A 13642-nucleotide genomic window follows, 5' to 3' on the forward strand; every position below is an offset into this window, starting at 1 on the left:
AGAAAGGACTTGGGCAAATTTTCTTCTGACAATGTACATGGCCACATCTAAGCATGTACACATATATGTAAACACATATACACACAATATCAACAAATATATAGAAAAAGGACTGTGTCACTTTTGAAGACTTTTACAAAGTTAGAGCTAAGGGTCAAACTAATAAAATCCTTCAGCTTAGTATTTCATCTTCCCTGGAATGTACTGCAATGGTCTTTTAATTTGATCATATGATCAAAAAACAGACTTAACAGGGTTTTTTAAAAATGTATTTTATTTGTACTTAAAAAAATAATTATCATCCTTATTTCTATGAGTTACCTATTTCTTCATTGCTTAGTTACCTATTTTTTCCTATGGTTTTTAATTTGAAATTATTCTTTTTATATCAGAGATGTGGCTTAATTGACAACACATGTATAAAAACAATTTCTCCTACTTGTAATTTTCTTTCGAGTTTATTTGTAGCATCAGGAACAGCAGTTTTAGTACATGAATTAAAAGTATCAGAACATTGATATCATACAAATATTGATTTTTAGTAATCTTCAATATACACTCATATTTATGTTCCCAGCACATCTCTACATAATTGTACAATGCCAATCATGTCACAGAAAAATGACAGAGGCAAATAAATAATGAGAACTCCCCCAATTTCAGATAAACTGTATAGAGACAGACCCATGCTCCTTTATCAGTCCCTCATCCACCCCAGTATCCTTGTAAAAATATATTTATGCATTGATATGGAAGGCAGGGCACTACCAAATTCGACCTTACCTGCCTGCTGGAAAATGTTTCTTTTGCACCTTTCTCCTGAATGCACCTTTCACTTCTTTGTTCCTCAGGCTATAGATGAGGGGATTCAGCATAGGGATCACCACAGTATAAAACAGAGAAATCATTTTGTTGATGTTTAAGGAAAAACTTGCACTGGGTCGAACATAAATAAAGAAAAGTGTCCCATACAGAATGGAGACAACTGCCAAGTGAGAGGAACAAGTAGAGAAGGCTTTTCGTTTCCCATCAGCAGTTTGAATCTTCAAAATTGTCATCAAGATGCTGACATAGGAGACTATGATGATCAGACCACTGAACACTCCTATGGTTCCAGAAAGAACAAAAAGCACAACCTTATTAACCCAGGAGTCAGCACATGCCAATGAAAAAAGTGGAGAGACATCACAGAAGAAATGATTGATGGTATTTGAGCCACAAAACGGTAAGCAAAAAGCCAAGGTTGTATGAGTTGTGATGTTTATAATAGCAAAGGCATAAGGCCCTACAACCAGATGCACACATACCCTCTGAGACATAAGGAGAGTATACAGTAAGGGCTTGCAAATGGCTGTATACCGATCATATGCCATGGAAGCAAGCAGGAAACACTCAGTTCCCACAAAGAAACCAAAGAACCACATCTGTGCTGCACAGCCCATGAAAGAGATCCTTTTTTCCTCGGCAAAGATATCACAGAGCATCTTAGGAGCTATGGAAGAAGAGGAGCACATATCAACAAATGACAAGTGGCTGAGGAAAAAGTACATAGGTGTATGCAGCCTGGGGTCCACCCATATGAGAGTGATCATGCCCAAGTTGCCTCCCAGTGTGACAAGATAAACAAAGAGGACCGTGATGAAAAGTGCAATCTTCTGATAGAGATGATCTGTTAGGCCCAGGAAGAAAAACTCCATTACAATAGTCTGATTCTTTTCTTCCATTGTAAGTTGGGTTCTGTTATGAAACAAAAGTGTATTCTTTTATTACAATCACTATCAACTACAAATGTATTAATTCAATGACAGATTATTGGACAGTATTATTGAAATTGAAATGATTGTAGCTTCTGTGGATGGTTAGCTATGGAAATATCATGTAGAATCTTGGATACAGGGTCTTGATTTCTCTTGATTTGGTACCTCTTCCCACAAAGATTGTGTAGTTATATGTTCTAAATTTTCTTCAAAAAATCCATTTTAATAGAGAATTGCTACGGTTAAGGGTAGTTATAACTGTTCATGCTCAAAAATAACTCTCCATAAAAATAAAAAAAATGTACAAACTCTTTGACAGATGTGATTTTTAAATGCAGCTGATGTCATTAAAGGAGCTAAAACTTACTTAGCAAATGGAAAAACCTGATAGGACAGCCATTTGCCATAGAAATTATGCAGAAAAACCAAGTCACATAATAAGCTAAAATAATATAAAATTATCTTAAAGTTTCTGACATTTAACATAAGATTCTTATACTTAAATCGACCAATAACATATCTGAAATGCTGACTGTGTCTTTTATTCACAATAAGTTTGTCACTAATTATCCAAGAATAACAATATTTTCTAATTACTAGAGGAGGTTTATGTAGGATAATTTATTAAAATAAAATTGTAACGTAATCAAATTATGTTCCTTAAATAAAGGAAATACAGTATTGAAGTTATTGATAATTTCTGTAGGTCAATATATGGCACTTTCAAATAGCTGATTGAAATTATTTGAATAATGCTAACTAATTATTTTCAGCAGTCATAGCATTAACCTGAGATTTAGGGGAGGGGGGCTGTTAGTCACTGCAGAGATGTTTGTGTTCTTGATCATCCAAATTTGCCAATTCAAGTGACTATGTGGAGCAAAGGAAAGTACATGCAAGACCTAGGTTTGGAGCGATGACTGGTCACTTGATTGGTATGTTTTTATTTATTTATTGCAAGTAATACATGGAATCTTTATGTTCTTCCTCTGCCTTTATGTTAGGATCTACAGTGCCTTTTTGTACTTTATACCTTGCAAAATTATTCATTTAACACTGAAAAACTATACATATTTTTAATATACAATGTATTGGTTTTAATATATATTAAGGAAAGGCCCATTGAACAATTATCACACATTATGCTTCTCACATGTTTTTCATATATAAAATTATATCTCAATGGTTCTGATATTTAATATAAGATTCTTATATATATAATATATATATTTGCAGCAAAATTCAAGAGCCCATAAAATATCTTAGTAATTTTCAAAACTATATTGCATTACCATAAAAAATTACTCTAAATTATTTAAAATCAGACAATATCCTTCAGAAGAAAATGTTGAACCAGTTTTTCAGGCTTGTGGGACATTCTGTTTCTAACGTTCAGAGTGATGCTGGACTTTTTCATCCATATTTCATAAGTTTCATAAAAGTCAACTTGCAATGCACTCACTTCTTTAGGAATATCCTTTCTGCAACTTCTTTTGTTAACTCAAAAGCAATGATCTTTTTGGGATAAAGAAGATTCATCGCCCTACATGGTGATGGTCTTTCTGAAAAGCACGACTTTCCAAGTACTTGGTGAAGAAAATGATCTGCCCATGCTGATTGGCCTGGTCATAAAGAAAGAGTTCCTGGATGAATGTTCACCCACTGACTGCACAAAATAAAGACTATCATCTGGAGCTACCTGTAACTCAAAGCCAGGTCCCTAAAGAGCTTAGTCTCAGGAGCTCACTCCTAAAGGGACAAAATTAACATAATTTCAACAGCATCAGAGCTGTATTACTTTCTAACAATGTTTTAGTCTTAATGCAACTCTCTCTGTGTTAGGCGTGGGGACTGTGTATGTGTGTGTGTGTGTGTGTGTGTGTGTGTGTGTGTTCTTACTTGCTAAGAAGACCTTTTTCACCTTGGTGGGTTTTTTTTTGGTTATTTTATTTATTTACATTTCAAATGTCACACTTCTCAGGTTGCCCTCTACAAACCCACCATCCCATCCCCACCACCCTTTGCATCTATAAGGTGCTCCCTCACCCACCAACCCATCCACCCATTCCAGCTTCATGAGTCTAGCATCCCCTTATACAGGGGTATTAAGCCTCCACAGGACCAGAGGCCTCCCCTACCATTGATGCAAGATAAGGCAATTCCCTGCTACATAAGTATCTTGAGCTATGAATCCCTCCATTTGTACCAGAATTTTTTTATTTAAAGGAAATACAGGAACAAAAAAGGAGCAGAGATTGAAGGAAATGACATTCAGAGACCACCCTACCTAGGAATGCATCCCCTCTGCCAACACCAAACCCAGATACTAATGCTGAGGCCAAGAAGCACTTTCTGACAGGAGCCTGGTATAGCTGTTCCTTAAGAGGTTCTGCCAGCATCCCACCAATACAGATGTATATACTCACAGCCAACCATCAGATTGAGCACAGGGACCCCAATGGAATTGTTGAGGGAAGGACAGAAGAAGCTGAAGGGATTGCAACCCATAAAAAGAACATCAATATTAACTAGCTAGACCACCCAGAGCTCCCAGGAACTAAACCACCAACCAAAGAGTTACTTTTAATTTTTAAATCAGCCTATATAAATGTATTACTGAGCAATAGTTGTTCTCAAAATGTGCTTACGTGTGCATATGATGTATAAGCATCTTCATCTCCTCTATCACCTTTTAATGTCTCCCCTTCTTTCCTCTTACACATCTATAACAGTCCCCTCTCTACTTTTTTATCCTATCTTTCTCCTACAGAGTCAATGAGCTTATAAGAGGACTCTATATTCTATCAACAAAGACTAATGTAATGAACAGTAATTTGCCTTGCTTAAAGTAATTTTTTCTTTTTCTGAAGAAAAAACGTTGACACAGTTTATACTTTGTCACTTTCAATGGGATTCTAATATTGTCTGATCTTTCATCTAGTGATTTGTTGCTCACTGAGGTGTCAGGATATTCAGACACTCAGAGTGTCCAACACAGGGTAACACAACTCTCTCTGGTATACTTATTTTCATAAGGTCATCTATATAGGAACTGAAGAGAAGATATTCACATGAAAAGTGCATATCAGTGCCAAACATCATTTGCTTACTTCTACTTATTTCCAGGTGAGAAAGTTTTAAATAAAAATAAATAAATAAATAAATATAATAAATATAATAAATAAATAAATAACATCAACTCCTAAATGACATCACATCATAAAAGGCTAAGTGGGCAAAAATACTTCCAGGCAGAGAATCAAGTAGAAAAAAAAGACCAGTGAAATTTGCTGAACTAGAGGTAAAGGTAAAGCTGAGAAGTATGAGGTAAGACCAGAGCTGGAAATTAGAAACTGCTCATCACAGAAGGCTCCATAAGAGAGAAGACCCTGTGAAGTCAGATGACATGGGTTGTACTGTTAGTTCATCCCCATTAGAAAGAGAGTGTATATAATTCTTTTATCTCACCCAGTATTTTATTGGTAGCTTCCTTATAACTTCTATGAACATATGTTTCTAAAATGAAAAGTCTCCATGAAGCTATGTTAACATCAGAAAAAGCAAGTACTAGAGTAAATAAACTGACCAAGGAGAGAGGAGACAGACCTTGATATGGACAAATGGACCAACTTAACAAGAACACTTAATAATTCTAAAATCAAGCGTCTAAAAACAAAACTTCAAAATAGTGGGAATGGAAGAACTGATGGGGCAGAAAATATAAACAGTCTCAAAAGTGGAGTTGACAATATCAACATTCGTCTTCTAATAACCATAAAACAAATATTAAAACAGTCCCTAATTCACTAATTGATTGAAGAAAGCAGCTCCATAGGAAAATGCATCTTCCACCAAGCTGAAGAGCTGAGTTAAGTCCCTAGAATGTACATTTTGAAAGGTGAAAAACAACTCTGAACACATGCATGCCTAAATAAATAAATAAATAAGTTTGTAAATGCTGACATTTTACATTGAGAATGATATTATAGAAATACACTTTTTCTTTCAAATCAAGTTCATGTTGCTTTAGTTTCATGAAATTTTTAATCTTTATGACTAATTAAAAAGTAATGACATGAGCCAGGCGTGGTGGCACATGCCTTTAATCCCAGCACTCGGGAGGCAGAGGCAAGCTGATTTCTGAGTCCGAGGCCAGCCTGGTCTACAAAGTGAGTTCCAGGACAGCCAGGGCTACACAGAGAAACCCTCTCTTGAAAAACCAAAAAAAAAAAAAAGTACTGACACAATTAATATTATGTATGTATTTGCTTTTTGTTTCCAAGAATATTTTTGCCATTGTACAAATACGTTCTTCAATAAGTATGTTAAGTGTATATATGTGTATATATATATTCTCAGTCCACCTTCATATAATTTTTCAACACTGATTGTGTCAGAAAAACACAGACAGGTAGTAAAATTCTTTGTTTTCTTCAAATAATCTATTAATTGCAAGAACCTCTATATGTCTTTTTAAAGTATATATTTGGCACTGACAACTAAGACATAGCATAATAGAGTTTGGCCTTACCAATCTCTTGAAAAATGTTTCCTTTGTACTTTTCTTCTGAGTGCATTTTTCACTTCCTTGTTCCTCAAGCTTTAGATCAGGGGGTTCAGCATGGAAATCATGACAGTATAAAATAGAGAAATAACTTTATTCATATTCAGTGAAGAATGTGTACTAGGTCGAACATAGATGAAGAACACAGTTCCATACAGGATAGAGACACCTGCCAAGTGAGAGGAATAAATAGAGAAGTCTTTCATTCTCCTGTCAGTGGTCTGGATCTTCAAGATGGTCATCAAAATAGAGATGTAGGAGACTGTGGTGATCAGATCACTAAACACTCCTATTGTTCCATCCAAGACAAAAAGCACTATCTTGTTGATGGAGGAGTCCGCATATGCTAAGGCAAGCATTGGGGAAATATCACAGAAGAAATGTTGATCGTATTGGGACCACAAAATGGTAAGCAAAAGGTCAAGTTTTCATGAGTTGGGATGTTTATAGCAGCCAGAAGATAAGGCTGAATGACAAACTGTGCACAGACCCTCTTGGACATGATTAGAGTATACAGTAAGGGCTTACAGATGGCTATGTACTGATCATATGCCATGGCAGCTAGGAGGAAACACTCAGTTTCCACAAAAAGACCAGCAAACCCTAACTGTACAGTACAACCCGAAAAGAAGATTTTTTTTTCTATGTAAATATATAGTACAGCATCCTAGGAATTATGGAAGAAGAGGAACACATATCTACAAAAGACAAATGGCTAATAAAAAAAGTACATAGGAGTATGAACTCTGGGGTCCATATTAGAGTGACCATACCCAAGTTGCCCCCCAGTGTCACAAGATAAAGAGGAGGAGGATAAAAAGTATAATCTTCTGATAGAGACGATTTGTGAGGCTCAGAAATAGAAACTCGCTCACTGTGGTCTCATTCTTATCTTCCATTGTCAGACCAGTTCTGTTATGAGACAAACTGTGCTGTTTTATTACAAACTATCACCAATTACAAATGATGTTTTAATTCAGTGACAAGTTGCCTCAAGCAGGTTTTTTTAAAAGAGCGTAGGGCAATATTCTTGAATTTGGCAGTATTTCTAAATTATGTTTTTGGTTCATTCTACAAATACTCTGTATATTCTTTGGGAACTTTGCCTTTATATGCTTAGGTTCTGTATCTCTAAGAATTGTCCAAGCATATGATCTAAATTCTATCACATTAAATATGCAATTGGATTTGAGATGTGTTTTGAGATGAACTTGCTCACATTCATAAAGGTCTTTCTTTAAAAATAAATATATATATAAGCCATGGGATAGATATTATTTAAAAGGCAACATGAAACATCAATAATCTTAGATGCAAAGTAGAGAAGAAATGAAAGGGAATATATATAACTTTAACAAAAGACTATAATAACATGAAAGTTTCATCCTCTGAGATTAAGAGATCTGACACTCAATATTATAGTAAAAATTTAGATTTACTGAGTACAAATAATACAATATTTCATATATTTTACATAAACACTCATCATTCCTGGAAACTATAGTGATAACGCATATAAAATAACTGTAAATTATAAGTATTCAAGAGAATATTTATAAGTGATTCAGTTAAGAAAATCTAAGCCATTTCAGATTTATAGAACAATATGATTACATAGTATGATTTACATTAAAAAATTATTTATGAGAGTCAATTATGCCCCTCCTTGAATAAACAAAAATGCAGCAATATATTATCCCCAATATTCTAGTTTACTATATAATATTAAATACATGATAGTGAAATATACTCTTTGTGAATTTCTTATATTGAGGCTACATGCATAATACTTAGTGCAGTAACAGACTAAACCCAATTTTCATTAGAATCGTTATATGCTGCTGAATGTTCTAGTCATCCATTTAGTGCACTGTGTTTTGTGAGCATAAAGGATAATATAGTATCCTGCTCTTATATTTTGTTGCCAATCACTAGTTATCTAAGTTTTATTCATGTGTTCATTTAAAACTGTTTCTTCGAATCTTCTGTGGAGTGAAATCTTTACACCCATCATGTCTATTGTGGTCTTATCTCTCCTCTAGAAGGAGAGATACAATTATACAATACTACAATATAATTAATAATACAATTAATACAATTACTACAATAGAGAATTTACATTGTTAATGGTAATGAAAGTTTTACATTCACATTTACAAGGTAGTGTTTTGACACATGCATAAATTACAGAATGATTGTTTCTGTTTAATTATCATATAACATTACAAATGCACCTATCCACATTTTGTTCTCATTTATGAAGGAAAAATATGAGACACTTAAAATCTCCTAGAAATTTTCAGTAAAGGACATTTGTATTCAAAATATATTGTACAATATTTTGTATAATTTTTCAAAATCCAGGTAGATTATTTTAGAAAACTCCACACATGCCATGATTTATAGTCTTATGGCAATGTCAACAAAATACCTAAGCCTGATCCCTTCAGAGAATCCACAATGGGGAGTTTCAAAGTTCAGATGTATCATGATGTTTCTCTTCCATATTTCAAACACATACCATAGTCCAAACTGTAATGTACTCACATTTTTCTATATCACCTTTAACAGCTTCAAGAGTTATGACCATTTTCTGAAAGAAATAATGACTAAACACTTTGCATGGTGGTAACCCTTGCTTGCGAGATTCTAGACAGTTAGTTAAAAAATAAATAAATAAACTTCCCATCAAGGACATGAAGAGACAATCCCTGATTCATGTACAGCACGCCATCAGAGAACTCATTCTGGAAGCAAACAATAATTCAGAGCCAGGTCCCCAAAGAATTAAAACCTCAAAGGCTTACATACACCAGAAGAGGCAAAATTAACAGGATTTCAGCAGTATTTGGTTATTATTCCATAAATGTGTCTTATCTCAGAGAAACCATTTTTGAGAAAACTCTGTATGTATATATGTTATGCACACGTGTGTGTCTTTCTCCATGAGATCTCTTTATCAAGAGATCCCTTTTTGATTTATTTTTTAATTTTAATTTAATTTTATTAGGGTATATTGATTGTTATTTGTCATGAATGGAAGGATTTAATGGCTTCAGTGGCTGACTATTATTATACTGTGTGTATAAACAGTATTTTCTTTCTTTTTTTTATTAGGTATTTTTCTCATTTACATTTCCAATGCTATCCCAAAAGTCCCCCATACCCTACCCACCCCCACCCCCTTACCCACCCACTCCCACTTTTTGGCCCTGGGTATTTTCTTAATTTTTGTTTATAGTCACAGTGATTTTCTCTCTGGGTAATTGTTAGTAGCATTGTTATAAAGATCATGTGCAGATCTTATGTGTGAGTTTCATCATTTCATTTAGAGACATACACACTAGTGATATGGCTGTATTTTATGATGTTTTTATTTCCACTTTGAACCACTTCCACAGTGTTTCCCATAGTGGTTTCAATAATTTACCTTCTGGCTGTTTGATTTATCACAGCCTTTTAGGCATTCAATGAGACTTTTTTCTTTCTTTTATTTAATAATATATTTCAAATAGTGAGGTGGTATTTTATTGTGGTTCCAATCTCAGTTTTTTCTCATGTTTTCGTAGGTAAGTTGGCCAAAAGTACGTTTTTATTTAAAAGAAATATCTTAGCTAATTTAAATTGGATAAGGAAGAACAAGATCACTGCTTTCTATCAATGACCAAATAACATGAAAGAAAAGCCTGAAAAGAAGAAGAAAAAAAAGAAACGGTGAGAAAAATAATAACAGAGAAGCTGCATTCACAACATCTGCAAGTCTCATATCAAAGCTTGGGAAGAAAAAGAAAAAAAGGAATTTTGGTGCATACCTTAATCTTAGCACCAGGGAAGGAGAAGCAAGAAGATCTTTGTGAGTTCAAGGCCAGCCTTGTATACTTAGTGAGTCTGAGGACAGCCAGAATTACACAGTAGAGGCTGTAAAAACAAAAAGAAAGAAAAAGAAAAAGAAAAACTTTAAGACTGTGAAAGACTTGAACACTAAGAAATGATATTAAGGTATCTATGGAAGAATTAGAAAGGTTTGGTGGCTCTCCTGAATTGTCTTGCTTTACAACAAACAAACAAACAAACAAAATCAAGCGAGCAAGCAAACAAACAAACAACTCTCTCCTTCTCTGATAAACTGCAGACTGTCTTTACCTCCAAAGATTAAAATGGTCTTACTGAGATAAACACTATAGAGCAAGTGTCCAATTTCTAGCTTCTTTCATATACGCTGGACAGAGGAGAATTATCTTGGGCCACATATTTAATACACAAACACTAGCAAAAATGGATCAGGAAAAACCAATCTGCATATGATTTGCATGACATCTGCCACCACAGATTAGCAAAAACACTATAAGATGTTAATTTTATGTGTTCCCTCCTTCAGAAAGCTACTTAAAACTAGCAAGATCTCAAGTTTCTGACCACTAATAAATGAACATAGTTAAGTAATAAAACAACATTCTTTTTTTATATTTTGTTTTAAAAAGTAAAATAAAAGCATAAAGCTGGTGGTACATTTGTACTCGTGAAACTAACATATTAGCATCTGGTTCGATGGTAGTATTGTAGATGCAACTCTCAGTGAACTTACAAGGTGCTTATATGTATTCTTGTTCCAATTTTATATTTAGTGTGATGCATTCTTAAAGAGATTGGTCAAAAATGTAAGTGCTGCCAAAAAGTGATAGCATAAATAAGACTTAATATTGAAGTTAAGAATGTTTGTTTCTGTGAAGATAGGACCTGTAAAAGTCTTTTAAAGAGATTTTATCACAGGTAGAAATAGCTCAAACATTAAGGTGCTTTCTATGGAAACTTAAGGTCCAGATTTCAGATCTCTAGGACCCAACCAAAGACTTCTGTATAGTTCACATCTGTAACCTCGGTGACTTTACAACAACATGTGGAGCAGAGCCAGAAAAATTTCTAAAAGCTGGTTGGCTAGCCAGCCTACTGTGTGGAGGGATCCACTACAAGAGTAATATATGAAAGCTGAAATGTATTCTGAACTCCACATGTGTACCATGGTGGTACACATATGCCTACACACACACACACACACACACACACACACACACACGAGAGAGAGAGAGAGAGAGAGAGAGAGAGAGAGAGAGAGAGAGAGAGAGATGGAGACAGAGACAGACAGAGACAGAGAGGAGAGACAGAGAGAAAAGGCAAAGACAGAAAGAAAGGAAGACAAAGAGGAAGGAATAGTCAAATTATTCTTTAAGGTAATGATATATTGCAGCTCTTTACATTCCATTTGAAAATTTTAGCAGGAACATGTTTATGATACTTGAAAGAGAAATAGAAAATTTTACATAATCATATTTTTTACAGATATTTTGAAAGCTACTTTCAAAATCTTCTACCAAAAATAACACTATAGGGGACTGGAGAGATGCCCCAGCAGTTCAGAACACTCACTGCTCTTCCAGGGAGCCTGGGTTCAATTCCCAGCACACAAGTGATAGGTTACAACTGTCTGTAATTCAAGGGAGCCTGTGCACATTTTGGACCCTTCAGACACTTTATATGCATGTTACATTTAAATACATGAGGCAAAATATCCATACACATAGAAGTAGATCCTTGAAAACAAACAAGCCTACAAGTATCTTCTGTACCTAGGACTGTATTTAGCCAAAATTTTTAAATGTATGAGTTTTGCCAGGGTTTAAACTTTCCATCATTTCAGTTTCATTTGGATCAGCCATTATTTAAAATATTGTGTCCAAAATATTGTTCTTACCTTGAAGATGTATGATTCACTAAAATACTTAAATGTGCATTTAAATTGAGTATAAGTGATAAATCTGTAATGAAGTATCTCAAGTTCTGCCACAAAGTTGTGAAATAGGTTGTGATCAGGCAGAACAAGGACTCCCTTGCAGCCTCTTGTCCGCACTCTACTGGTCTTTGCCTTATATTTTGCTCTCACAACATAGATATGTCACAGAAAGAATTCTGTCTTAAACACCTATTAGGAAGTGCTTCTTCTCCAAAGTTCTCCTGAATGCATTTTTTACCTCTTGATTCCTCAAGCTGTAGATGAGGGGATTCAACATGGGAATCACCATAGTGTAAAATAAAGATATAACTTTATTAATATTCAAGGAGGAACTGACATTGGGTCGAACATAGATGAAGAAAAGGGTCCCATACAGGATAGAGACAGTTGCCAAGTGAGAGGAACAAGTTGAGAAGGCTTTTCGTCTCCCATTGGCTGTCTGAATCTTCAAAATTTCCTTCAAGATGCAAACATAGGACACCAAGATTATCATTCCACTGAGCACACCTACTGCTCCAGCCAAGACAAAAAGCACCAATTTATTTATCTGGGTGTCAGTACATGCTAGAGACAGCAATGGGGAAATGTCACAGAAAAAGTGGTTGATAATATATGGACCACAGAATGGTAAGCAAAAGGTCAAAGTTGTGTGTGTCGTTGTACTTATAAGAGCAATGGCATAAGGCCCAATAACCAACAACACACAGAGATGTGGAGACATAATAAGTGTATACAGCAAGGGCTTACAGATGGCTGCATACCGATCATATGCCATGGCAGCCAGGAGAAAGCATTCAGTTGCCACACAGAGACCGAAGAACCACATCTGTGTTGCACAGCCCACAAAAGAGATGGCTTTGTTCCCTGCAAAAATGTCACACAGCATCTTGGGAGCTATGGAAGAAGAGGAAGACACATCTACAAAGGACAGTTGGCTGAGAAAAAAGTACATAGGTGTGTGCAGCCTGGGGTCCAACCATATGAGAGTGATCATCCCCACATTACCCCCAAGAGTGACAAGATAAACAAAGAAAAAGATGATGAAGATGACAATCTTCTGATGGAGGTTATCTGTAATGCCAAGGAAGAGAAACTCAGGCATGACAGTCTGATTCTTTTCTTCCATTGGTCAGTTGGGATCTGTCAAGAAAATAAGAATTATGACTTATGAAACTCAAATGATTTTGAAATCAGTGGCAGTAGGTCTATTATACATATCTCTCAGCAGTATTCAACACAGATATTCCTATTAGATCTGAGCAAAATTCCTATGTAGACTTCAGCAATTTACACCTTGAGATCTTTGGAATCAACTCTCTTCCATCAAGCGTTGTTACTCTTTTGGTCTTCCTGTGGAGTTCATATCCCTTTGGGAACTGCAATCTTTTCTACTATTCTTCCATAAAAGTCACCAATCTTCCTCCACTGTTGAACTGTGCGAGTCTGTATCTCTCTAGTCAACTTCTGGGTGTCGCCTCTCAGAGGACAACATGCTTCTGTCTGCAAGCATAATAGAGTATCAATAATGTTAGG

General features: G+C 35.2%; 2 protein-coding genes and 1 pseudogene across 2 annotated transcripts; all 3 read right to left on the reverse strand.

Annotated features, from left to right (window-relative positions):
* Window positions 1–779: 779 nt before the first annotated feature.
* On the reverse strand, window positions 780–1724 carry LOC110290247 (olfactory receptor 5G29). The gene has a single exon (XM_021156748.2). It carries the CDS (start codon window positions 1722–1724, stop codon window positions 780–782), a length of 945 nt encoding a protein of 314 aa, XP_021012407.1.
* Window positions 1725–6284: 4560 nt separating this feature from the next.
* On the reverse strand, window positions 6285–7220 carry LOC110290438 (olfactory receptor 5G29-like; annotated as a pseudogene).
* A 5070-nt stretch (window positions 7221–12290) lies between these two features.
* On the reverse strand, window positions 12291–13235 carry LOC110290204 (olfactory receptor 5G29-like). Its single transcript, XM_021156700.2, has one exon. It carries the CDS (start codon window positions 13233–13235, stop codon window positions 12291–12293), a length of 945 nt encoding a protein of 314 aa, XP_021012359.1.
* Between the last annotated feature and the right edge of the window lie 407 nt (window positions 13236–13642).

The sequence above is a fragment of the Mus caroli genome, unplaced genomic scaffold, assembly GCF_978045245.1.
Source record: "Mus caroli unplaced genomic scaffold, Mus_caroli_1 scaffold_2, whole genome shotgun sequence".
Lineage (NCBI taxonomy): Eukaryota > Metazoa > Chordata > Mammalia > Rodentia > Muridae > Mus > Mus caroli.